Raw genomic sequence first — 27,421 nt, forward strand, 5'->3', positions numbered from 1 at the left:
CAGTAGCCACTTAGAATAGTACCTTACCGTCTAGGTTCTAGTCCAGTGGTTTTTATAAAGTCTAGAACAGCCTTTGTAGCAGTTTTTGACACTGTTTGGTCGTTCATTGCTGACAATATGTGGCTTTCACTTAACGGTGTTCGTCCAATGCTTGCCAACGTTGCAGTTAGGATTTTTCTTTGCGCCACGTATAATGCACAGTCACAAAATATGTGAGCTATTGTTTCGCGAACTTGGCAGCGTTCACAATTCGGGCTGTCCGCACGGCCGATTAGGTGGGTGTAGTGGTGAGTGAAGGCGGCGCCCGGGGGATTAGGTGCAGTATATTAGCATGTCTTCGGCTGATTTTATCTGGAATACGAAAAGTCATACCGGGGTCTGTTTCCCGCAGGCGCTTGTTCCGGTGATCTGGTAGCGACCAGTAAAAGGCAGCGCATTCGCGCATGAGTGATCTCAACAATGTGTTGACGTCACCTCGCGAGTAGGGCACTTCGACGTACATAGGAGCGTTTTATATTGCCGCTCTTGCTTCGCTATCGGCTGTTTCGTTGCCAACCAGGCGGCAGTGTCCAGGAATCCATTGGAGTGTAATCACGTGACCGCTCCTGTGTGTTAGGTCAAATGCTTGGACGATTCCTAACGTTAACTCGTAAAATTGGCCTCTTCTTGCGCAAGAATGGATAGCTTGAAGCGCTGATTTTGAATCAGACAGAATCGTCCATTTACGCGGTGCTTGGTCGTTCACAAATTTTATGGCTTCTTGATAGCAACAAGTTGTGCAGCTGTCGAAGATGACCTATGATCTAATTTGTACTGTCGGGAAATACCGAGTTGAGGGATCGCGAAGGCTGCAGCTGAGGCGGATGAAGTTACGGATCCATCGGTGTAAATGTGCACAGAGTCGCTGTATCGGTCATCTAAATGTGCCAAGGTCAGTTGCTTTAGGGCAATATAATAAACAGGCGACTTATACGAAATTCCACGTATGTGAAGGCACACCAGTGGTTTAGTCAATGTCGATGGAGGCACTGCAGGGATTACGGCAGGTGCAAAGCCTGACGGGATCATGTGCCTATGCGTAACGAGGCATCGCGAATAGGTCTACTTGTAACGAAGACAAAGGGTGCTGTGCATGTCGGGTCAGCAGACGAAGGTGCACTCGAAGAGGCTCACAGGACGTGTAAACCTGTATAGGGTAGGTGCGTGACTCCTCTATAGTGCCAGAGGTAGATGTGCACCGTGGCAGGCCAAGACATTCTCAGTGCTCGTGCCTGAAGGTCTCATCGTAGCACGTCAAATGGTCAACGACTGTTACTACCCACCGGTTTCCAGCAGCACTGACTGGAAGGGGGGCATAAAGATCGACGCCTACAGCTTCGAATGGTGTGGCTGGGCTCGGAAGAGGCTGCAGTGTACTGGCTGGAGCAGATGTTGGTAGTTTTCTACATTGACAGGTAGTGCAGGACACGACGTACCGAGCCACACTAGTGGTAATGCTTGGCCAGTAAAACCGACTTCGAAGGTGATCGTAGGTTTTGTGGTAACCAAGGTGACCAGATGTCGGATGGTCACGAAGCGCTCTGAGGACTTCCGACCGAAGCGATTGGGGTAGAACGGGAACCCAGCGCTGACTGTCAGGATGGTAAATTTCGTGGTACAGCACCGCGTTATCCAGCTTGAATTGCGAGAGTTGGCGACGGAGCTTTGCATTAGGTGGATGGGAACTGCTGGTGAGGTAGCCTATAATACGTCGACAGTAAGGGTCAGCCAACTGCCGAGAAGAAAAATTGTGGGTATCGTCCGAAGGCAGCTGGTCCATAGAGAAGAGAGGAAACCACCGTAGATGTGGACTCCGAGGGTGTGTAATGCAAAGTGATTGCGGAAATCCCGAGTGGAGTCGCTGGTAGTGGGCAGCGAGAAAGAGCGTCGGCGTCACTATGCTTCCTGCCACACTTGTATACGATGTCAAAATCATATTCTTGGAGGCGTAGAATCCAGCGGCCGAGGCATCCCGACAAGTTCTTGAGTGTCGAAAGCCAACGTAAAGCGTGGTGGTCGGTCACAATGGTGAAATGGTGGCCGTGCAGATATAGACGAAATTTCTGCACTGACCAAACGATAGCGAGGCACTCCTGCTCGGTGATCGTGTAGTTCCTCTCGTCTGCGGAAAGGACGCGGCTGGCGTTTGCAACGACTCGCTCTCGCGAAGAGTTGTCGCGTTGCAGGAGCACGGCTCCTAAACTGCGGCCGCTAGCGTCTGTGTGCAGGAAGGTCGCTGCATCCTCGTGAAAATAAGAAAGTGCAGGGTCAGTCGTGAGGGCATCTCTTCAACCTCTAAAATGCCGAATCACATTCTTGAGACCACTGAAAGGACATACTGGAAGCAAGTAGCTTATGGAGTGGTGTGGCTATGGAGGTAAAGTTTTGTATTAATCACCGAAAGTAAGAGGCGAGACCAAGGAAACTTCGCAAATCTTTCGGTTTCTCAGGGCGAGGGAAGCGAAGAACTGCAGCAGTGTTATCAAGTTGGTTAGTTGGTTGTTTGCGAAACTTTATTGAGGTCCTGCAAGGCGCACGTCAGCGCGCAGCGGGCGACTCCCACGTCAACAGTGTTATCAGGATCTGGACGAATTCCATCCTTGTTCAGAACATGACCGAGGAACTTGATAGATATGCTGGTGAAATGGCACTTCTTGGTGTTAATTTAAAGACCAGCGCCCGCAAGACAAGTCAAGACCTCGCCCAAGCGTTCCAGATCTTGATAAAACGTCGATGAAAAGACAACAATGTCATCGTGCTAAGAAAGGCAAGTCTTCTATTTCAGGCCACGCAGCACGGTGTCAATCATGCGCTCAAAAGTTGCAGGCGCATTGCATAGACCAAACGACATAACCTTGAATTCGTATAAGTCGTCTGGGGTAGCAAACTGAGTTTTTTCTTTATCATCTTCGTGCATGGCGATTTGCCAATAGCCGGAACGCAAGTCGAGGCTCGCACGTTAAAGAACCCCAGGCTGTCGAAATTTCCGGAGCCCTCCACTACGGCGTCTCTCATAATCAAATAGTGGTTTTGGGACGTTAAACCCCACAAATCAATCAATCAATCAAGTCGAGGCTCGAAAAGTATTCAGCACCCTGTAAGGAATCGAGGGCGTCGTCGATGCGTGGCATGGGGTATACGTCCTTCCTAGTTGACGCAAAATTGTACGAAACCGTCTTTTTCTGCACACCAGAACGATGGGAGACGACCAAGGACTGGTTGAGGGTCGGATTATCTCCCGTTGCGGCATATCGTCTACGTTTTTTTCAATGTTTTTCGTTCGGCTAGCGAGACGCGGTACGAACGGCAGTGCACAATGGATGTTCCGTTGGTCTGAATACGATGTGCTGTAGCGGCTGTCTGGCCCAGGGTGAATGAATGAACGTAAACTCCTATTCCAGAACTCAGTCTATTAGTGAGCCGGTTTAATGACGGTGAAACGAAAAATGCAACATAATCGACTGATATTCTTTTTTCAGATACTCAATGGAGACTACAAAGTTCACCTAAAGGAACACATCGCACTACACCCATTTACCACATCCAGAACAAAACACTCGAAACATATCACACCACATAGCTACAGAACAGATTTATTCAAGTATTCGTTTTTGGGTAGGAGCATCGATGACTGGAATCAATTATCTCAATACATAGTCGAACATTGCGATTTACAAAGGTTCGAAAAGGCTTTGTCAGAAAATTTGTAACCAAATTGCTTGTTCTTTGTCGGTTGAACATGTTCAATGTACTATATCAACAAGTTCAATATGTACTATGTCAATTCAAATCTTTTTTCGCTTTTTGGTGACGTGTACGAGATGTATTCGAACATGTTTCTTTTATCCGTGATCTATGCGGGATGTATTTTGATATAGATTTGCGTTTTTGTTTTTGTTATTTTCATATAGTGTGCGTCTTGAGCGTACAGTGTGAAACTTGTTTCCACATATGTTCTTTGTACGTGGCGGATATGTAACCCACACTCCTGTCTTGGTCTTTGGGCTGACAGTGTGAATAAATGAATAATAAATAAAAAAGGAGTTTGCATGCTTTTCCAACAAATCAAGCAGCTGCTGCTTCTATGAGTCTGTCAAGTCTTGTTTTTGGTTGCTGTAAAGGCCGAGGGAGGAGCATGATCTGCAAGATGGCATTTAGAGGAGACAGGGGTAAGAGGCACGACGCACACGGGCTCCAGATCGGCAACGCAGGCGACAGTAGTGCCCCATGGCAGTAAAATTTTATCTAGTGTGGTGCTGGTAGCAGCAACGACAGCTGATCCATTGTTGAAGCAAGCCACACCTGATGCGAGAGCTATGCCTTTAGTAAGGCAACGGGGCGACAGAGTGACCAAAATGTCACCAGATTCGACGTCGTTGGACAAAAGTGTGACTAATTGATGTTCGTGCGGTGGTAACTCGATGTCTACAGCAGTGATGAGTCGAAGTGGCCTGTAGGCTTCGTCGTTGAGTAAGTGGTCCGTGTCAGTAAGATGAACGACACGTTGTGCACAACAAATAGCCGCAGAAGCAGAGGAAAGAAAGTCTCAGCTAAAATGAGTTCGCGGGAGCACGGGGATAGCACAGCAAATTATATGTGATGAAGAACTTCGTTGATTAGTACACAGGCAGTAAAGAGAGCGGAAGGGCGAATCGTCGTTCCCTGGGCTGTAACCCATAAGGCGTCGTGACTTTTCGAAGACGGGCACACAAATTAGCACCATTAACAGAAAACGCCGCCCCAGTGTCCACCCTCATCAACGTCACTCTCCCTCAACTCTGACCGCAATCATATTGTAAGGACGCGCTGGAGTAATTGGAGTCCTGTGTTGGAATGCAGTGTGTCCTCCAAAAACTGCATCGCTTAATTTTCCGGACGCCGATCAGAAGCGAGGAAAGCAGGCTGAAGAGGGGAAGAGGAGCGACGTTAGGGCGATGGTGAACGGCGTCGGGTTGATCAATGACTACTGCGCAGTTCACCCGATGCTGGTAGAGAAGGAGACCGACGCGGCAGTGACGAATAACGGCAGCCCTGGTACAAGGCTCCTGTGGTATAGTTCCGTTCGCGATGGCGTACCCTTGCCGCTCGTTTTGCTGGCGCTTGTGGCGAAACCGTAAATTGTGATCACGATAGTCGCAATAATAGCACGTTGGGCGAGTCGATCGATAAGGAGGGTAGTAGCTTGCCCTAACTGCACCGGGAGAGAGAGCAGTGAGAGGGACAAATGACGGCATAGACGGTGGTGACGGAAAGCTCGTGGGACAGCTTGTGGGAGGTGCGGCAGCAACCGACGCGTACTTTCGTGGCGGAGACGTCGAGCTGACGGTGCCTGGTGGCGCGGCGGCGGTTTGCGGGAACGAAGGGAGATTACGGTGACAGGGGGCTGCAGTGGGCCATGTGGGTCATGGACGTCAGCTCCTCCCAGGCGACATCCCGCAATGACGTTGAAGAAGACTGAATGGGACACACTGAAGGTAGTTTGAATCCCATTCTTTCTAATTCTTCGCGTACAATCACACTTATCGAGTCTCGTAGGTTTGGATCCGCTAAAATACGGGCCACGTCACTGTCCGGTTGTAAGCACATAGACTCAAGTTCTTCGAGGCGCTGACAGGTTGTCACAACGTCAGCAACGGTAGCCGGATTCTGGATTGCAAGGGAGCGATGGGTGCGATCCCCTTAAGAAGCTGGCGCACCTTGTCTGACTCTGTCCTGGTGTGTCAACTCCGCGGCAAAGTGAAAAAACATCCCCGATGTAGGATGTATACGACTCCGCGATGTGCTATTTCCGAGTCGCGAGAGCTTTCTTTGCGAGAGCCGAACGAACAGCCAGTGTGCTAAAGACAGCGCGAAGCTGATCTCTGAAGGCTGACCAGTCGGGGATGTCGATGAAGTGGTTGAGGAACCACGTCTTCGCGACACCCGTGAGGTAGAATGACACGTGAGCGAGTTTGTAGGTGTTATCCCACCGGTTAGCTTTGCCGATACGCCCGAAATTGTTCAGCCATTCCTCTACATCTTTCCCGCGCATACCAGCGAAGGGATGGGGCTCACGCTGGAGGCTGTTGATGACGTGACAAGGCACGGCACGCGGTGGTGGAGTGGGAATGGCTGCAGCACTGACCTCATCTTGGTGCGACATATTTCTGGACACCTGGCCCAAGCGGCGATCTGAACGTAGCTCCACGGGGTAGAGTGGTCGAGAGGAAGGCAGGGGTTCTAACAGCACACTCCACCACGTATGAAGTCTTGGTTTAGATGACCTTTATTAGGCCCGAGGAACTGGCAGCCGACCGCTACGATGAACGAACCAAGATGATGATGCTACGCGACGATGAGGATGCATGAACCACATGCATCCTCATCGTACATTATCATGATAATTATGATATTGTACAGGTGAAAAGGATGCATATACTAAATGCCCAAAATATACGTATATGCAAATACAGTTAAAGCTTTATAGGTCCTACCTCAATAATCCGGAAAATAGCATCCTTCGCACGGGTCTTTTGGTTCTGGCCAGCCTACGCGTTGCTTAACGGCGAGAAACATTTTTTAATTCGGCCACATTAGTCCGCAAATCGGTTGATTCCGACAATCATCGGAGTGCGCCTAGCCGAAAACACGGCAATTCTTTGTCCCGAAAGAACAAAAACAGCATTTACAGCCAGCAGAAAATAGGTCGAGGAGTCCGGATCGCTATTTTCATCATAGCCAATGCATACGTGTGGTGGTTGTAATGGTGGCAGTAAGCACGCAAGGAAGGAGGTCTGCCGAGAACGTCAATTTTATTAAACACGGTAGTCTGGCACCGATGTCGCGTTGGAAACTAGAACGCAGAATGACAAACGTTGCTGCTTGTACGCTGGTCTTATGCACAATAAGTGCAGCACTTACGAATTCATGAAGGAAACTGAAGTATACTAGCAGACATTTTTCCTTTGTTTTCTTGATACGTTCGATTGGTCGGCATTCAATGACATCTGATACTTTTAGCGGATTCGTGAAATTCGAATTGACGAGATTTCGCTGTACTGTTTACATTGTGAACGATGGCGATTATTTATTTTCATCACCATCAGCTTGACTACGCCCACTGCAGAGCAAAGGCCTCTACCATGTCCCACCAATCAACCTGGTGTTGTACTTTTTTGCTGCCATGTTATACCCGAACTTCTTAATCTCATCTGCTAACGTACTTTTCTGTCTTCCTTTCACGCCTTTACTTTTTCCTAAAATTCAGTCAGTTACCTTTAATGACGAGCGGTGGTCCTGCCTACGTGCTACGTGCTCTGCCGATGACGATTATTTCTTCTTGATTTCGACTATGATACTCCTAACCCTGGTTTGTTCCTTGACACACTCTGCCCTCTTATTGTCTCTCAAGGTTACATCTATAATTTTCTTTCAATCGCTCACTGCGTCATCCTCAATTTTTGCTGAGTCCTAGCTCTCTGTAAGCTTCCAGGTTCCTTCTCTGCAGTTAAGTGTCTGTAAGATGAAGCTGTCACATACATTCTTGTTGAAGAATAGTGGTAGACTGTCCTTAGTAACTTTAGAATGTGTGTTCAATGTGCTCCATCCCATCCTTATTCTTCTTGTTTATTCACTCTCGCGGTTCGGCTTTACGGTTACTACATCTGTTAAGTGGACATACTGCTTTAAAACATTAGTTATGACTGTGCCCATTGTAATATAAGCGAAGCTCTCCAAGCCCCCTTACTGGTTGACATAGTGCAACTTACAGTTCAATTCTGCGCTTTGGCCACGTGTTCTCATCTTCTCACCTCTCCCCTGATTCCAGGCTTCTCGCCTTACATAAAGCATGTATAGGGTGTTTTCTCCAAGAACTTTCACGCAGTGGTGTGGCTTTGTTGCAGAATAGTTGACTCATGTCTGTTATTTACATGTTCCATGGAGCTCTCCTCAAAGGAACTGTTTAAAACCGAGGGTTGGTCGTGCCCACTTTTAGCCCACGCGCGAGAGCGAAGAAGCCTGGCAAGTGGGAGAACATGGTAAAGATATCAGGGACACAAGATGGCTTATATAAAGAAGCTACTTGAGCCAGGCAAAGAAAGCGTGGCAATATTGAGAAGACCATGCAAGGTAGAAAGAAGCAGAATGAAGGTGAAGCTGCGGCGGGATTAGAACAGGTGGTGTAGGGAGGAGAGATAGTAGTAGCGAGATTAGCTGTGCTGAAAAAAGATGTGGATCAACGCTAGCACATTTTCAAGCACTACCGATGCAATGAAAAGATCAGGAGCAGTGCGCCGAGCGTTGGCGACTTGAAGCCATTTCTTCGATTCTTTAATGAGCCTTCGTGAGTCAAGTCAGTTGAAGCCTTGTTGAGCAGCGCATTTGTTTCTTCAGTCGAACAACACATTTTAACAGACTGATAGGTATATAATGATACATTATTATTTTGAAACTGCCACTGCAGGTCGAGTGCCTCCGCAGAGCCCTAACTATAGCCGGTGAAGCTGCAGAACGAGGTGCCCCTGCCCGCATGGCGGCGCTGGTGGCCTGCTTGCGGGACGCTTTCTTGTCGTCAGATGTTCCGGAGGATGATCGCCTGACCCTGCTCGAACTTATAGAGCTGCGCGCTTCAGGATGGAAACTATCCCCTGAGCAGCAACTCTCGTACGCTAGCCTCAACGATGCCGTCGGAGACGAATGCGACGATGTTCAAAACTTGTCACCTCTGCCATGGCGCATCACTGAATGAGGCTTCCTTACATTTGCACCCGGAGACGAAACCTTTCCGTCAACACGCTTCGCGTCGCGCTCAATAGCTTCTTGCTTTTCTTTTGTGTGAAATAAACTAATTCCTATTTGATGAATCTGCCTATGGTTTTTACGAGCTGTTTTTAACTTTGTTTTTCTTTTTGAAAAGTACACTGATTTTTTTTAAGTACAGTGATGGAAGGCTTCAGATGAAACGAGGTAACAGCATGGCAAGGAACCAAAAGCTGCAACAAGATAAATCTTGTTTCGAGAAGACGGCAAAGAGTTTGTCCCTCGTCACCTTCTCAAATATTTTTTTCGAGTTTGCAGGCGTATGTATTCACACAGAGAATTCATGAACATTTCAAGAGAATATCAGAATCCCATTTACAAGAGCATTTCGGTTACGCCCTTTCAAGTGCGCCCTTTGCTGCTTCAGTCCGAATAGGTCACTATGAAACGCGCGTTTTATCCTTCCGTAGATTTCCGTTCACGCAGGTGGACTGTGCCGCCAGCCTCGGCCGCCATTTTGTTTTGGCTTAGGCTGTTAATCACTCTGCACTGCTTAGTGCCTCAGTCAATGCGACCGAAGGGAGAAGACTGAAAGGAAAAAAACGACTGATAAGCATTGCGTTGTCTACAAAGAGCTGAAGAAAGTCGGGGTGGAACGTACCGAATGAAATTCACTCTGTGTAACGAATACCTCCTTCCCAAAGAATTCAGATGATATGTGAATATGGAAATCTCTGAAGTAGAAAAATTGAAACGATACTGATTAGGGCAAGCCTGTCATGATACAAGTACAGTGAATTGGTATCTTTTTATTTAGGTAATAAATAATAATTATTTATATGAATTAATTATAATAATTATTTATTAATTTCATATATTGCAGACCGTTTTCGGGCTGCAGCAGGAGGGGGTACATGAATGTCAATGGTAATAAGAGAAACTGAACTGACTAAACCCAATACAGTAGAAATGACAAAACATTTGGCCCGAATCTACGTGCTACAGTGTAAATTTTGTCGAAAAAACGGTGGTCTTGCGTCTGGAGAAAGTGAACAATACGTTTATTTTATGTTCTGTGCAAGAAAATAGGTGAATGGTATTCTGAAGGCGCTGCGTTGGAGTGCATCGAGCGTGTAGCGGAAGCGAACAAGCGCATCTAGGCACGTTAGAGACGAGCGCCATCTGGCAGTTATCTTCGAAAACGAAGGTGTGCGCGACCGCGTTGAAAGATGCGCGCCAGTCTCGCCGAAGATAAGGTGTAGAATGCAAAGCGACGGGCAGGTGCCACAACCTGTCGTCGTAGCAAAGTTTTGAAAACACCTTCATGAGCATCGCGTTGCACTGTCAGCGCAACGCGATAAACGCTACAGTCCTTAGAGCTACTTGTGTGTGCCTTTTCTTGTCTTAAAGGCAGACGTACAAAACATAGACGTGTTGTTATGGTACCTCTGATATGCAAAATACTTGCTTCTTTAATTGACAATTGCCCAACTATGAACGCTAAACCTTGAGCAATATTGGAGGGCGCTGCGGATGGCGTTAGCCGTTTAGTGCCGTTTGAGGTGTCGTTAGGGTGAACAAACAGATAAACGTACAGACACTCATACAGACCAACATTTTTTCGCCGAAGGTGCCCAAGAAAGACTATCATCTTTAAGAACGCCCTGCCTGAGCAGAACGCGCAACACAGACACTGCTAAAGCTGGAAGAGCAGCCTAGCTTCTGGAGCTTTTTTAAACAATTTGGGTAACCGCTACAAGCACAACTGCGGGGTAGCCACTACAACCATAGTTTTGTTGCCAGCATATGTTTGTTTATTTTGTAGCCTGGAATTGATGACACATACTTACTTTGGAGCCAAGAAAACATAATATCCACTATGCCATCCTTCGTCAATCTTCGGCGAAGCGTCATCCGTTTCACACTTGCAAGAAATTTTGTGCTATATTTTGTTGCTGTGGTTGACAACGGAGAAGAATTATGCCTAACGGTATTAGGATGGGGTAGTACCATCGCTTAACTGGCGACCTCATATCAAATATATTGCCGGAAAAGGTGTGCGGGTCATTGGCATATTACGTGGGCTAAGCAACTACCTCATAGGTGTAGGAAGAGACACATTGGTAATAATATATCGCATGTGCGTTCATCCTATTTTAGAATTTGGTTGTGTACTTTTCTCTGGAGTTCCAGCTTACAAGTTGTGGTCTCTAATTCTTCTGGAAATAGAAGCTTTGCGCTTATGCCTTGGCCTGCCCAAAACAGTTGCTAACAATGTGTTATATTTCGAATCGACGGTATCTCCTCTTCTTGAAGAATTCTCCTTCTGACTGATCAGACATTCTTAAGAATTTATGAATCTCTATTGCGACCTTCAGAAACACCTTTATTTCCACCTCGGAATAATTTCTTGGTGTTAGATGACCACGATTTCACCCCCCCCCCAAGTTTATTTGTGCAAAATTTATTGGAACCTCTAAACGTACGTATATGCGACATCATGTTGAGTAGTTATAATTCATACCGTGTTGACAATAAATTTGGCATGATTTTTCCTAATAACACCAAATTACTTCCTCATAATAATTTGGACGGTTTACTACAAGATCACCATTGCAGTAATAGAACAAACGTTGTTAATGCTACATACGCATCGCAACGTGACGAAAATTTAGTGGTTGGAATTTTCAGCCCGATTTTGGTTTCGATTTATTCCCTTAGACTGACCGATTTCAAACCCATTTTTTGTGGCTGAATTTCTGGCAGTAGTGCTCGCCTTACGCAAGTTACATACAGCAATTACATCAGCTGTCATATTAACAGATTCCCCATCTCTCTGTGCGGCACTTTCTGTTGGTGCTGATAATCAAGTAACAAAGGTGTTCCGTGTACTAGTGCCTGCGCATTTGAGAAAAGTACGATTAGTCTGGGTGCATGAATATAAAGGTTTATTTCTAAATGAAATAGCCCATTCCTCAGCTAAGTCGTCAATTAGCGAATCGATTATACCGCACTGTCCATCATCCGCTTATGTGACTGTTGCTGGATTCCGCAGACGAACGCTTATGGAAGTGTTTAGAGGTACAGCACTAAAAAACTCTACAGAATATCGCCATTTATTATATCCCTGGCAAAGAGACTTTTGCCGCACTCGTGAACAAGAAGTAGCTATGACAAGGCTGCGTTGCCGGGTATCAAATCCGAATTTCTATAAACACAGGTCTGCTCAGGCACGTTCACCACTTTGCACGTTCTGTGAAGAACTTAAAAAAAACAGATCATTTTCTTTCGACGTGTACGCCATTTGACACATTCCGAAACAACCTTTTAGAAATACCATTATGTGGTATCGGTATGGACTTATCTGTGCCTGTCAGTTTGTCTTTTGGAGCTTCCATTTCTGGGTTCTTTATTGTTATAGTACGCGCGGCCGTCCGTGACCATACTGATGAAAGTAATACGTTGACTAATTAATGTGTTTCATTATCGTAACGTATCTACAAAATTATATACGTATAAAAATAAGGGTTATTCCTAGCTTCTGAGAATAAATTCGTTTCTTTATTTAAATAATTGCATGCATTAAATTAAGCACTACACTTTCCTAGGTTATTGGTAATCTTTCTATTATATCTCCAATATTCTAAGTCTGAACAATAATTTTAAAATCACTCGATTCTTGACCGATTCCTCATAGTGGGTATGCGTCACAATCAATAGGTGAACAAAAACAAGAACTAGTGCCATTCGACGAACCATTCGTTACGAAATTCGCAAGATGTGATGCCTGGCTGCTCTGTTGCTGTTCTAAACGCTTTATTTACACACCTTAACGGCGATTTCGTCGCCGACATGAAGCCTGCCTATAGGGTGCAGTTTGCCACGGAGTTACAAGCACCAGCGTAGCTCAGCGAAGAATACTGGGTTGGCACACAGTGGACTCGAGTTCGAATCCAATTGTGGTCTTGCGGTTTTTTCTTTAGTTTTTTTTCTCGCTTTGCGCGTTAAGGGTTACAGACACCGGTGGAAGCAGACAACTACGGCGCATGTAAGCCGTGTTGGGATCTCGTAACAGCTTTCACTATAATGAAATACCAAAATACGGCACTTGAATTTGGAACATAAGTACAGAGCAGAATTTCGAAAGTAAGCAGAAAGGCTACTGACGGGATAGGCGAACGATTGTGTCGGGTCCATATTAACCATATCTCCTGGTAACTCGCTCAGTGCGGTGAAAGTGAAAGTACACGAGGAAATTATGAACAATATACATATATATATATATATATATATATATATATATATATATATATATATATATATATATATATATATATATATATATATATTGTATCAGTCATCATCATATGTTCTGGCTGACAATCATCACCTCCTTGGAACGTGCGCTTCTTTTTCGGGTCCGTTGCGCTTGTTCGTTCCCCAGTTCACGACCAATAAACCTCGTTACAACCGAGTCGTCATACGTGGTGGAGGTGGATTGACGTTCCCAGTACCTCTCTTTACAACGCCTACTCGCTGGAGCTCCGTTCAGGCCGCCGCTTGGACCCTCAGTCTACCAACATGTCTCAGAGTGAGTGGGTGGATGCCCTTTCTGCTCCCGTCTCAGCGCCGCAAGCCGTCACTGCGCCGCAAGGCCCTCCTCTTTACATCGTAAACCATCAGCGGGACTCTCCGATTTTCGGTGGTCTCCGCGGCGAAGATGTGGAGGACTGGCTCGATAACTAGGAGCGAGTAAGTGCAACTAATCACTGAGACGACTTTAACAAGCTCCGCCGAGTATCGCTTTATCTCACGGGCGTTGCCAAGACATGGTTCTTGAACCATCAGATCGACCTCACCGACTGGCCTGCCTTCAAGCAGCAGATTCGCCAAGTATTCGGCATGCCAGCCGTTTGATCCGCTCTAGCGAGGAGGGCCCTAGATACTCGCCAACAACATCCCGGCGAGTCATACACATCTTACATCGAGGATGTCCTTGCGCTTTGCCGGCGCGTCAATTCTTCGATGTCCGAGTCGGACAAACTGCGCCACATCCTGAAGGGCATCGGAAGCATTTCCTACAATGCCCTTGTTGCCCAGAATCTTTCTACTGTCACTGACGTCGTCTCTACATGTCAGCGTCTCGACGAACTTGATTCTGTTCGCCTTCAGTCGGGCAATAGTGAACACCGTACAGCAGACCGAGACCTGCGTGACATGATACGGGAGAACATACGAGAAGAACTTCAATCAATGGGCATCTCACAACCTTCTCCATCTGTCACACAGCCTTCAAGCATGGCCCTCCATGACATCGTAAGGAAGGAACTAACATCATTCACCGGTCCAGCCTACGAACAGCCACCTCCGTCTAGCCCTCCAACGTACGCGCAAGTTGCGGCCGCGCCTCCTCGCAACGTAAACTCTACTTCGCCGCTGCCATCATTCAAGCCGGTTGCTGCTGCACCACCAGTCCACTTCCGGCCAATCCCACCCAATCCTCCGTCTGTCCACTTGAGTGCGCTATCTCCCGGTGCGCCGAACGCCCTCTACTACCCGCCTTGGCGGCCGTCTCGCCCAACATGCTTTTACTGTGGATATCGTGGCCATATATCGCGCTTCTGCCGCAAGCGCCAGCAGGACGAGCGTCGCGGGTACGACATGCGCGAACGGGACTTTTCCAGTGGGGATTCGTACGCTCGGCGTTATTCATCTGGACAGCAGCGGTCTCCATCTCCGCCCGGGTCGACTGAGACGCGGAACGCTTACCGTTCAAGCCAACGCCAATCACCTTCGCCCTTCCGTCGCTCCTCCTCTCCTCTTCGGCCAGCCTCGTTTACGACTGACAACTGGTGGGAAAACTAAATGATGCAGTTTTCGGAGGAGAAACTGCATGTAACAGTAGGACTCATATTCCTCCAGCACGCCCGTTCAACATGGTTTCAGTTACGGTGGAAGGAGTTCTCTTGGACGCTTTGGTGGACACCGGTGCTACAGTCTCTGTGATTAGGTATGATTTGTGCAAACGCCTAAAAAGTAATGACACCTTATAATGGACCCAATTTAGTCGAAGCACAGGGGAACACTATCCACCCTTTTGCTCTTTGTACTGCTCGTGTGTTTATTGATGACATTTTGCATTACATCGAATTCACTGTGCTCACCCGGTGTTCTCACCAGCTAATTCTAGGGTGGGACTTTCTATCTTCTTCTTCAGCCGCTATATGTTGTGGTGAACAGATTCTGCACCTAACTAATACGGACTCCATGTTCGACGAAGGCGTCTACAAGCCACTACGCCTGTTCGCTCGCGAAGATCTCGAACTACCGCCACATCAAGAAGGAATTGTGACCCTGATCTCTAAGGACATTGACCACGGTGACGTCTTGTTGTCCCCTTCGTCGACTTGCGTCGCAAAAGGCGTAGCCCTTGCATCAGGTGTCGTACGCTTTCACCATGGCTCCGCGCTCATAATTGCTACGAATGAAACGCCAGATAAAGTTATCCTGCCATAGGGCACTGCAGTAGCCTGTGTTGTGGATGCTGAGCCTGTCAGCGTCACGCCACTTAAACCGGCCTCTACCAATGACCGTTCTATGAGTCAGCCTGGCTCATCCTTTACTTTCACAGCTCTTATCAGTGATGACTTAACAGCTAAGCAGGCGCAGCAGTTGCTTGCGTTATTAACAAAACACGCCGATTCTTTCGACATCTGCTCCTCAACGTTGGGCCGAACTACCACTGCAGCGCATCGCATTCAGACGGAGGGAACATGTATTGTACATCGCCGCCCGTACCACGTGTCTCTCGTTGAGCGAAAAATCATCGAGAAAAACGTCGCTGACATGCTCCAACGAGAAATAATTCGTCACTCAACTAGCCCTTTGTCATCCCCTGTTGTTTCGGTACAAAACAAAGATGGCTCCATGCGCTTTTGCGTTGATTACCGGGCACCTAATATCACACGCAAGGACGTTTACCCCATGGCATGCATCGACGACGCCCTTGATTCACTGCAAGGCGCCGAATACTTGTCAAGCCTGATTTGCGTGCGGGATATTGGCAAATTCCCATGCACGATGACGACAAAGAAAAAACGGAATTTGCAACCCCCGGTGACCTATATGAAATAAACTTGATGCCTTTCGGGCTCTGCGATGCGCCCGCGACGTTTGAACGCATGATCGACACCGTCCTGCGTGGTCTGAAATGGAAGACGTGTCTTTGCTACCTTTATGACATTATCATCTTTTCATCAACGTTTTCTCAGCACTTGAGGCACTTGGGTGACGTCCTAACATGCCTCGCCGGTGCGGGCCTGCAGCTCAACACTAAGAAGTGCCGTTTCGCCACCAAATCCATCAAGGTTCTCGGTCATGTCGTCAGCAAAGACGGTATTCGCCCTGACCTCGAAAAGATTGCTGCCGTCCTTCGATTTCCATGCCCCACAAGACTTAAGAATTTGCGAAGATTTCTTGGCCTCGCATCATATTTTCGTCGCTTCATACGAAACTTCGCTTCAATAGCTGCGCCACTTCACAAACTATTTGCATCTAATGCACCCTTTGTGTGGTCCGAGGAATGTCAGTCGGCGTTTCACCTATTGAAGAAAGCTTTGACGTCAGAGCCTGTACTCTGCCATTTTGATGACACCGCCCCAACACTCCGGCATACCAACGCCAGCGGTTGCGGTATAGGTGCTGTTCTCCTCCAATGCAATAACTCTCGACGGGAAAGAGTCATCGCATATGCTAGCAGAGTGCTTACTTCTACCGAAAAAAACTATACCATCACTGAGCAGGAGTGCCTCGCTGTGGTTTGGTCCATACAAAAGTTCCGTCCTTATCTGTACGGCCGTCAATTCACTATCGTAACGGACCACCACGCCTTATGCTGGCTTTCTACAATGAAGAATTTGTCCGGACGCTTGGGTCGTTGGATTTTACGCCTACAGAAGTATCAGTTTGAGATTATTTATAAATCGGGCAAAAAACATCAAGACGCCGACGCTCTTTCTCGTTGCCCACTACCTACGGCGTCGTTCGACACTCCAGCTGCCACCCCCAACGACACCAGTGCTGACGTGACTCCCACTTCTGTTGCTTTGCTCGCCTCGCTGTGCCAATCACCAATCGACGATAAACAACCCTTCAGTTCTCGCCATCAGGCTGACCCGTATTGTCGGCGCATTATAGACTACCTCTCAGGAGCTACACGTCCAACCAATGCACGCCTTCGTCGACAACTCGAGCACTTCAAATTTTAGGACGGTGTGCTGTATGGTCACATATATCATCCTGACGGCCAACGCTGGGTACCTGTTCTACCACGCGCTCTTCAACATCATGTACTTAACGCCTTTCATGACGATTTGACTGCTGGCCACCTAGGCTTTCACAGAACCTACGACTGCATTCGAAGCCGCTTTTATTGGCCTGGGATTTCTACCAGCGTAGCAAAGTACGTGGGTTCCTGCTCTCCGTGCCAACGTCGCAAACTTCCGACATCTCCCCCGGCTGGTCAGTTACAGCCAATGACGTGCCCTAACACCTTTCGAGGTCGTCGGAGTCGATCTTTATGGGCCCCTTCCTGTTACTGGTGCTGGAAATAGATGGACAGTCACCGCCGTAGACCATATGACACGCTACGCCGAGACAACTTCAGTAGCTACTGGTTCAGCATCGGAAGTTGCTGACTTTATCCTTCAGGCCATAATACTACGTTATGGTGCTCCTCGTGGACTTCTAAGTGACCGTGGAAAGGTGTTCTTATCACAGCTTTTAGGTGAAGTTCTTCGCGTTTCTGGTACCACACACAAGATGGCGTCTAGCTACCATCCTCAAACAAACGGTCTGACCGAGAGATTTCATCGAACCCTTACCGACATGATCGCCGTATACATTCGACCGGATTACAGAAACTGGGATAAACTTCTACCGTTCCTCACTTTTGCCTACAACACCGCTGTTCAGCGCACAACCGGCTACTCACCGTTTTATCTCGTTTACGGACGTTCACCTACTTTCTTTATCGATGTTTCCTTCTTCACCAGCAACGGCCCTCCATCACCATCTTCTTGCGAAGAATATATTTCTCGCCTTGCCCAGTGCCGCCAGCGCGCTCGTATGAACACGGAAGCTACGCAACAAGCAAGGAAGGTCGTCTACGACACATCTCATCGTGTGGTATCATTCCGACCGGGTGACAAAGTGCTGCTATTGACACCAATTCGCACACCTGGTCTCTGCGACAAGTTCCAGCCTCGATTCATCGGCCCATATGTTGTTTTAGAGCAGACTTCACCTGTCAGCTATCGTGTGACGCCTCTTGTCGTGCCAAGTGACCGCCGTTACCGCAGCACCGAAATTGTACACGTTTCCCGCATGAAGCTTTTCACACGACGTTCCTCGTCACCTTGACTACCCGCCCGTAGCGGCCAGGCTGGCCGCTTCCACGGGGGGGATCAGTGTAGTCATCTATTATGTGCTCCATCCTCATCTGAACAGCAGTAAATCATCATCATATGTTCTGGCTGACAATCATCATCTCCTAAGAACGTGCGCTTCTTTTTCGGGTCCGTTGCGCTTGTTCGTTCTCGAGTTCACGACCAATAAACCTCGTTACAACCGAGTCGTCATAATATATATATATATATATATATATATATATATATATATATATATATATATATATATATATATATATATATATATATATATATATATATATACATATATATATATATATACACCTTGAGGTGGCTGAATAGTTGCCTGTGTAATAATGAGTACAATGAAACCGCCTGAGCGGGCTCATTATGTAACGTTTACTGTGCATAAGCTAGCGTGGCCGCTATCGTTTGCACCAAGCGGAAACACGCTCAGAAGCGTGCGAGTGCGCTTAGCGTCAGGCGAGGAAAGCTTTGCCATGCTGGAAAACTTTATTGATAGTATAGATGCTGACTAGAGCATAACGGTGAGTCGGCCTATAACTTCAATGAATTCATCGTTGATAAGCACGTGCTTAAAACAAAGGGACGAACAAGAGCAACCAACGGGCGAAAGCTTTATAGAAACTGCGGTGTTTTTTCGAGAACGTTCGCTTAAGAAGCCAAGGAGCTGCAATGGGTACGATGCTGCTTCTGTGCAAAGCTGCTTCTATGATTCTGTACCATGCAGTGTCGTGTCGTCTGGTTTTACGCCACCGGAGCTAAGCCGCCGTCAATTTTTAAATCGAATTTCTCATAATAACGAAAAATAACACGAATTTAAATAGCGCTGGAGATGTTTGAAACGGGAATTTCGAATAACTTCAGTACTGCCTATTTGATGTTGTGGCTGGCGGAGTGGTTTCTTGCAGCAAACGTCATGTTTCGTTAACATTTGCACTTTTGTTGAGCCGGAGCTTTTGCTCAGTAATGATCGTTTCTAGACTTGCATGGCTTAAATTTTAACTTTTTCCACCTTTACAAAGTTTTGAACGATGCTGACTAACCTGAATTGTATAGCTTGTAGAGAAGCCTCCGAACACTGAAATGGGTCGAACTCTCAAGTGCTTTTTACTCGGTCTATACCCAAAAAGGACGCCGCTCACGCTGAGAGTCCATGCTCGGCCGTTACTGTCGCCATTTTGTATGTTCGCTGTGTGCCGGCTAATAAACAAATTGGTGGAGTTTCGGGGGTATCACGAGTAATCACTGCCGGCCATCGGCGTAGTGATTGCGTCGGTGTAGGAGGCCGTCACGAGTGGCGAAATGGTGAGGTCGACGACGCAAGGCACGCATGGATGGCGTTGCGGACGGATCAGAGAGAGAGTTGATCAGTGGGGCGATCCAATTATCCTTTCGCTGTTCGGTAGTGATGATGTCAACATCAATTGCAGAAACAGCAAACGAGGATACTGAGCAGAGCACGTCATCTTCAGGCAGACGGGAGCGCGAGAGAACATCGGCGCCAGCATGCTGGCGTCTGTTGCGGTACATCACCCGGATATCGTAGTCTTGTAAGCGAAGAGCTCAACGGGCGAGATGGCCTGAGGGATCCTTCAATGATGACAGCCAGCATAGTGCATGATGGTCAGTGATGAGATCGAATGAGCTACGGCACACATAATGTCAAAACTTTGTAAGGGCCCAGACGATCACCAGGCACTCTTTTTCCGTGACAGTGTAGTTTGTTTCTGCTCTCGTGAGCGTGCGGCTTGCATATGCCAAGACGTAATCAGGGAATCCAGATTCGAGCTACGCCAGGACTGTGCCAAGGCCTACACCACTGGCATCCGTGTGCACCTCCATTGGGATTGTAGGGTCGTAGTGGCGTAGAATGGGAGGAGACCTCAACAAAGGGCCGAGCTTCGCGAAGGCGTCGTTGGACTCGGACGACCATGAATCGAGGGGCCCATTACTTCCAAGGAGCTTCGTCAGCAGTGATATGAGCGTGGCAAAGTTTCACATGAAGCGTTGGAAGTATGAGCACAGGCCCACAAAACTACGCACTTCTTAAACAGACGCAGGTTTGGGGAATTCGGCCACAACCCGAAGCTTGACTGGGTCAGGAAGAATGCCATCCTTGGACACGACGTACCATAGGATGGTGAGTTGCCGTGCTGCAAAGTGGAATTTCTTCAGATTTAGTTGCAAGGTGGCATTGCTCACATGTGCGAAAACGTCTTTCAGACATTGGAGATGCGTGGAGAAATCCGGAGCGAGGACAACAACGTCACCGAGGTAACACAAGCACGTGTGCCATTTCAAGTTGCGCAGAACGGTGTCCATCATGCGCTCAAAGGTCGCAGGTGCATTACATAGACCAAATACCATGACGTTGAAGTTATACAAGCCGTCCGGTGTGGTGAAGGCAGTCCTCGGTCAAGCGTCATCAGCCATGGGTACTTGCCAGTACGCCGAGCGCAGATCGAGAAAACAAAACAATTGGCTCCGTGAAGGCTTTCAATTGCGTCATCGATGCGCGGCAGTGGGTAAACACCCTTGCGAGTTATCTCATTAAGTCGTCTGTAGTCGACACAGAACCGCACAAACCCATCTTTATTCGCAACAAGAACAACAGGAGACGCCTATGGACTGTCCGAGCGCCGAATAACGTCTCGCCGGAGCATATAGTCACCCTGTTCGTATATTTCCTGACGTTCTGCAGGTGACACGCGGTATGGAGGGGCCCGTAATGGTGGATGGGCACCAGTGGCGACACGATGCGTAACAGTGGACACGTGACCGAGGGAACTGCGCCCGACGTCGAAAGAAGAACGATAGTTTTGCAACAGCTCCAGAATATGGGAACACTGTACCGGCGTAAGGTTGTCATCAATGTAGGGGCCAAATACATCAGGAGATGATAGATCAGAAGTGGAAACAGCACTGATGGTACACGTATTGGGACAACGCGAGTCATGGGGTACGTCGAGGACTTGTGCGTCGTCGACTGGTTCCACTCTGCCGAGACATTCCCCTCGAACCAAGGTAACAGTGTATGGGGATGGGTTGGTCACAAAAATAGCGGCATTGCCCTGGGTGATTTGCCCGGTCACGAAAAGTACTAGCAACACTTTCCTTCTGCAAGCACCGTCGGATGGCGAAACGAGTGCAATTGTGTCGCGGAAACCGTTGCAGTAGACCGATACACCCGTCGTCGAGCTTGGAGGCACTATGGTATCGTCTTTCACGAGAAGCTTGCTCAGTGTCGAGGGACTGTCTTCTGACGTCAAATGCGAGAAGGGTGAGAGTTCAATTTCGGACATGGAACGACGTCGTGGAGACGGCGACCAACGAAAAGATAGACCTGGGCGAGACGGCAATGGCATAGACGGCGTTTCTTCGTGATAGGGACAGTTGAGCTGGCCAGCAACAGGCGAAGAAATTGGAGCCGGCTGTACGCGATGACAATAACGGGCTACATGACCGGCGTAACCGCAGGCAAAGCAGATGGGCCGGTTGTCGAGTGTGCGCCATCTGTTCACCGGGATAGGTCTCACCCATGTCGCAAGAGCCGAAAGACGGAACGGTGGCTGCATGGTGGGCTGAAGTTGAGGCTGAGGGGTCGCTTCAACATACGTAGCCGGCACACCCGCTGAAAAGACGGAGCTCGTGCGGCAACTTCGGTGTAAGTCATTGGGGGGGGGGGGCGGTGCTTGAACGACTCGAGGCGACCTGGTGGCCACTTGGGCGTAACTTGGGTTTGCAGGGGCCGGAAGTTGTTGTGGATAGTACGCAGGTACTAAGACTATAGTGTTCCAGACACTGCGATCCGACTCAACTCTGTCTTTAGGATATAAGGCAAAAAGTACTTGTTTATTTAACTGCGCTCGGAAGCGCTCTGCTGTCACTTTAGCGTCCCCGCGTCTCTCCTCTCGCTCGCGCTCTTCTTCTTTCTTTTTTACTTGTCTCAGCCTGGAACGTGAAAAATAATCAATATTCCTGGCCACGCAAAGTTAAACACATAGTTCAAGTGGGTACAGTCTTTGTATCGGCCTGATCGCAAGGTGACCACCTTGCAACTTGATCTTGCAGGAAAGAATGAGACCTTCAGCACTGCGGTACACTTCCATGACCCTTGCAAGCTTCCATAGCTGGTGTGGCGTGTTGTCCGCATGCACGAAAACGATGTCCCCTTGTTTCAATGCTGTTGTTGATTTTGTGTCGGCAAAGTGCAGATCGTAATCGCAACAGGTATTCTTTTATGCCAACGCTTCCAAAAACTTTCAACCAGCAGCTTCCTGTAGTTGTGTCTGCATATGGCGTCTGCTCGCTTGGAGTTACTGTTGACTTCGTCAGCGGTCGCATATGGTATGGAAGTCAACCTTCATCCAAAGGAGGTTTGGCTGGTGTCAAAGTGCAAGGTTCTCCTGCATCTGTCTCGATGAAAGTTAGAGACCTAGAGTTTACGACTGCTTCGACCTTCGCCAGCACTGTCGATATTTCTTCGTAGTCCAGACGAGCTTTGCTGATAATTTTTCGCAGCAGAAGCTTCACTGATCGTACGAGGCGCTCCCCCCATCCACCCCACCAAGGAGAATTTGGTGCAATGAACTTCCACAAAAGGCCGTTGGTGCTGAAGTGACCAGCGACGTCCTCTTCATAGAACTTTCGGCGTAGTCACTTTGTGTCTGCCGATGTCTTGTGAAAGCTTCATGCGTTGTTAGAATAGATAACCCTAGGTAAATCTCTCCGACCAGCAAATCGTCGTAGGCACAACAGGAAAGCCTCGGATGTCATTTCCGAGACAAGCTCGAGATGCACGGCTCTAGATACGGGGCACGTAAAAAGTGCAACGTAGCACTTCGCGCCCCTTTCTCCATGCGGGCATACAGAGGGCCCGCGAAGTCGACTCCTACAACTTCAAACGGGTTCGTTGGTGACACTCGATGACTTGTTAACGGAGCAGTCTCAGCACTTCCGGGGCCCGCACTGAAATGCTTGCATATATTGCAGCCATGCAGCGCTTTTTTTACCAGAGAGCAAGCTCGACAGATCCTGTAGTGTTACCGAAGCTGCGTAAGTGTATCTCTAACTCCTTCATGTAGGACTTGAAGGTGGTCTCTGTTTGCCAAAAGTGCCGAAAAGTGGTGGCTTGACGGCATTATGATTGGGTGCTTGACATCTTGTATGGAATGCATGAGGTATAACGAGCTCCAACCCGAAGAATTCCGTCTTTGTCTATGTATGGGCGTAGTTCAGCGGTTCGAGATGTTGACTCAACTGGTTGGTATTGGCCAAAGCGGCGAGTTCTTCAAGAAAGCCTTGCTCTTGTGTACATCTTATCCAATACTATTCAGCGCTCAGGATTTCTTTTGTCACGAGATGTCCCGTATGATCCGTCCTTTTCCTGGATCGGTCAGTAAATCTGAAAACCCACTCAGTGACTCCCAGTAGGCGCTGAAGCCTGCTGTACCGTTGAATGTCGATTATTGTAACTTAAAAGCGTGTCATTAGTGCGACGTGGACTGTTGTAACTTCACCTTGGGTGGCTTCCGCTATGTCTAGTTCACTGAATTGTACGGGTCATCCAGGCATCCGTTTAGTTAACCACTCGGGACCACGCCACCGTTTTGAGTTGCACAGCGCTCTTCCAAGCGTCGCGCCACGCGTGAGTAGGTCAGCCGGGTTGTCCGTTCCCGGACAGTATCTCCACTTTGATGGATCTGTAGTGCACCTAATTTTATTGACTCTGTTGGCTACGAACTGTTTCCACTTTTTGACGTCACGTTTCATCCATGACAACACAATGGCGGAGTCTGTCCACATCGTGTAGTCAACTTGAACATTCCTCAAAGCAGTTTTCACGTATGCCAACATTCTTGAGCCGATTAAGGCAGCCAGCAGCTCCAATCGCGGCAGCGTTGTCTCCTTAATGGGTGCAACACGGAACTTCGCAATCAAGAGTTTTGGCTCATCAGGACTTGACACGATGTATATCGCTGTTCCGTATGCCGCTGGACTGGCATCGCAGAAAACATAGCTCATTGGGCTTCCTTGCTTCACCGCCCAGATAGCGAGGACCGACGACCTCTTGCAGTAGCGGCAGCCGGATGACCCAATCATTCCATTCTTTTTGCAGGTCATTGGGTAGTACTTCATCCCAGCCAATTCCTCGTATCCTCAGCTTCTGAAACAATATTCGTATGGCAATAGTATATTGTCCTACAAATCCCAACGGGTCAACTATTCTTGATGCTGACTGCAAGACAAATCGCTTTGTGTCCGTCTGTGCTGTCAAAAACCGGAGTAGATTTTCAACCGAAAAGATGAATTCATCTTTTGCAGGATTCCAAACCAAACCCAGGACCTTGACCAACGTTTCGTGAAAAACGACTATCTTATTACTAGTAGATTCTACTTGATTTTCAAGCGTTCGCATCAAATTTCCTGAATTTGTTGTCCATTTCCGCAATCTCACGCCGGCCGATTTCTATATTGTGCGCGCTTTTCGGCAAAGCTTAGCGGCTTCCTCTTTTGTGTTGGCACCAGTGAATAAGTCGTCAACCTAAAACAACTCGGCTAGAGTTTGCGCTGTTTGTGCCATGACAGCCGGTGCTCTTTTCACGTGATAGATAATAGTAGCTGTGAGCAAAAATGGGCTACATGTAGCTCCAAAAGGCACTGGTGTCTTCATCCACTCTTGCAGCTTGCCCTTGGAAAAATCTCCTTCTGCAAACCAGAGAAAGCGGAAAGCGTCTCTGTCGTCCTCCCAAATCGCAATATGAAGGAATGCCTTTTCTATTTCCACAATAACTGCCACCGGGTGCGTTCTGAAGCGTAGCAGAATTCGCACGATGTCTTGGTATAAGTTGTCACCTTTTTCAAGGCAGTCATTGCATGCTTTGGCATGTGACAAAGCGTCAAACACCACTCTCATTTTCGTCGTGAGTGCTTGTTCACGCGTGACTTCCTTGTGCGGCATGTAATACAATTTCTTCACCGTTGCAGGTACATGATTGACTACTTCGGCGTGTCCTGTCCTGAAGTACTCTCTTATTGTACGGTCATACGTTTTGAGCAGTCCTTTCCCGGAGTCGGGAAGGTTGTCAAGCTTGTGCAGTGGAGTAATGGCGACTTGCGTGTTGCTTGCAAGCTCGAAATCATCCTTCCAAGCGAAGGCATCTTCATATTTTTCGTTTCTAAAGCTGATCGTTTGCTCAAAATGCCTCATGGTGTTGCTCATTTCAGGTGGCTTGTTTATCGCGTCCGTAATTCCTTTGTTTTCAAGTTCCCAAAAGGAGCACAAAATCTCGTCGGAATCGGTAGCTTGGGCTTTTAGCACACATACGATCATTTGTAAAGTAGTTGGTTGGGACACCAAGTGCGATGCGCATCCCTGGACGGTTCACCCAAGCTTGGAGTTCAGTGCGATCAATGATTCATTGCCTTCGCACCTTGAAACTTTGCCGGTCAGCACTTCACACATCTGATCGGACCTGATAAGTGCGCTGACGCCACTCTGAGTGAGGATAGATGGATGTTTGTGCTCATCGGCGACATCGTTTCCCAACTTCTTGAAAGACGCGACGAAGGCTAAGTCTATTGCTGTCTCTGCGATGTCCTGGTAGATGCTTGGGATCTGTATTGGAGTTAAGACTATTTCCGCGTCAGAAAACTGGCTTCGCAGTCGTAGTTGTACTATGCGACGCCTCTTAGCCTTTTGGTATGATGTACTTGCGAAAGTATTGAAGGCTATTCGAGTTCTTCCCACGCTTTTCAGCTGGGTGTGCTTGGACAGATCTTCAGGTATGAAATTCCTCTCACTGCCACCATCACAAACGCCTCCTATGTAGCGGCAGGTGTCATCATTCATGGCCCATGTTCTGAAAGTTTAAAGGAAAACGCAAGTGATAGAGCCTTCCCTGACAAGTCTTCTTCTAAGTGATGCGCAGACTGTCGTAGTTTTTCGTTGTTTTTGTTAGCATAGTCTGTCTTCCGCGAACACCTATAGGGATCGCACATGCTTGTAGCGTGTCGAGCTTGACATCTAGTGCAGGAAATCTTCTTTTTGAAGTCCCGCGCCGTGGACCTTTGATGGTGCAGCGGAAACACCTTTTGTCGTTGGAAAGCAGTTCTCTCTTCTGCGTCAGTGAAAAGTCAGCTGTACAGGCTTCCAATCCGTGATGACTGGACGAGCAGAATACGCAGCTGTCCTTTTTTCTAGTACCGTGTTGCTGTGAAGCACAGATGACGTTGGTTTCCCACGCCGAGAGTACGTCGACTGACTGGCCACGGGGAGTGTTCCATGTTCTCGTCCTCTGGCATCCTTAAAATCAATCTTTTCCAGGTTTGCCATCTCGATACACAGGAAGTTGAGCACACGGTCCAGTTCCACGGGTGTAGCTTTAGTTCTCGAGTGATATGCCAACTCGACGGCACACGATCGATGATACTGCACGACTATATCCCGTGGAAACGCACGCAGTAGGATGTCGCAGAGCATTGACGAAAATGACAGCTTGAGCACACCCAAAGTCTCTAAGCCTCGGATATTAACGAGAACGTGGTCATAGAAGCTGCGTAGCGCTTTGGTGTCAGTCGATGAACGGACAGGACTTAACACCCGTAGCTTGGCAAAATATTACTGCTCCAGGCGCGTCTTGTCCCCAAATCGCTTTTGTAGCATGTTGATGGCGTCACTGTAGCAACGTTTTGTCGTCGGAAGGCCCACAAAACTGATGCAGCGTCTCCTTTCAGATACAGTCGCAGGTAATGAAACTTCTCTGTGGCAGTGATGTGATAGTTTCTATGAACAATTTGGTGAAATTGTTCCCAAACTTCAGTCCACTTGCATAGGTCACCAAAGAAAGGAGCTAATGTCAGTTTCGGCAATTTAACTCTAGTTCCATCTCATGGTGGTGCGACTGTCTGGGCAACTGTTTATTGAGTTCCGGTCGTTGTCCTTAGCATGCGATCTTTCTTGCTGAGAATCTCTGCAAGAATGCGTGCAGCGCTGTCCTCGTATTGTAAGATGGTGTTGTACTCGGCTTCGAACTCCTCGTCAGGTATATGCTGCTCAATCTCGTTGTTGAAGTTTTTAAGCTCTTTGTTATTAGCCTTCAGCCACTCATATATGGAATTGAGCTGGTCATAGGAGGCAGAGTCGTTAGCGAGGAGAGCACTTGCCTCGTTTATAATGCTCGTGTTCTGTG

General features: G+C 47.9%; 1 protein-coding gene across 1 annotated transcript in view; it reads left to right on the forward strand.

Moving 5' to 3' along the window:
• LOC119185936 (MIF4G domain-containing protein B) overlaps positions 1–8,882 on the forward strand; it is a 45,150-nt gene extending 36,268 nt beyond the window's left edge. The window contains exon 6 of the mRNA XM_037434744.2: positions 8,483–8,882. Coding sequence (XP_037290641.2) covers positions 8,483–8,767 — 285 coding nt within the window. The 3' untranslated portion in view covers positions 8,768–8,882. The remainder of the gene's footprint in view (positions 1–8,482) is intronic.
• The last annotated feature ends 18,539 nt before the right edge of the window (positions 8,883–27,421 follow it).

Source organism: Rhipicephalus microplus, chromosome 10 (assembly GCF_043290135.1).
Source record: "Rhipicephalus microplus isolate Deutch F79 chromosome 10, USDA_Rmic, whole genome shotgun sequence".
Lineage (NCBI taxonomy): Eukaryota > Metazoa > Arthropoda > Arachnida > Ixodida > Ixodidae > Rhipicephalus > Rhipicephalus microplus.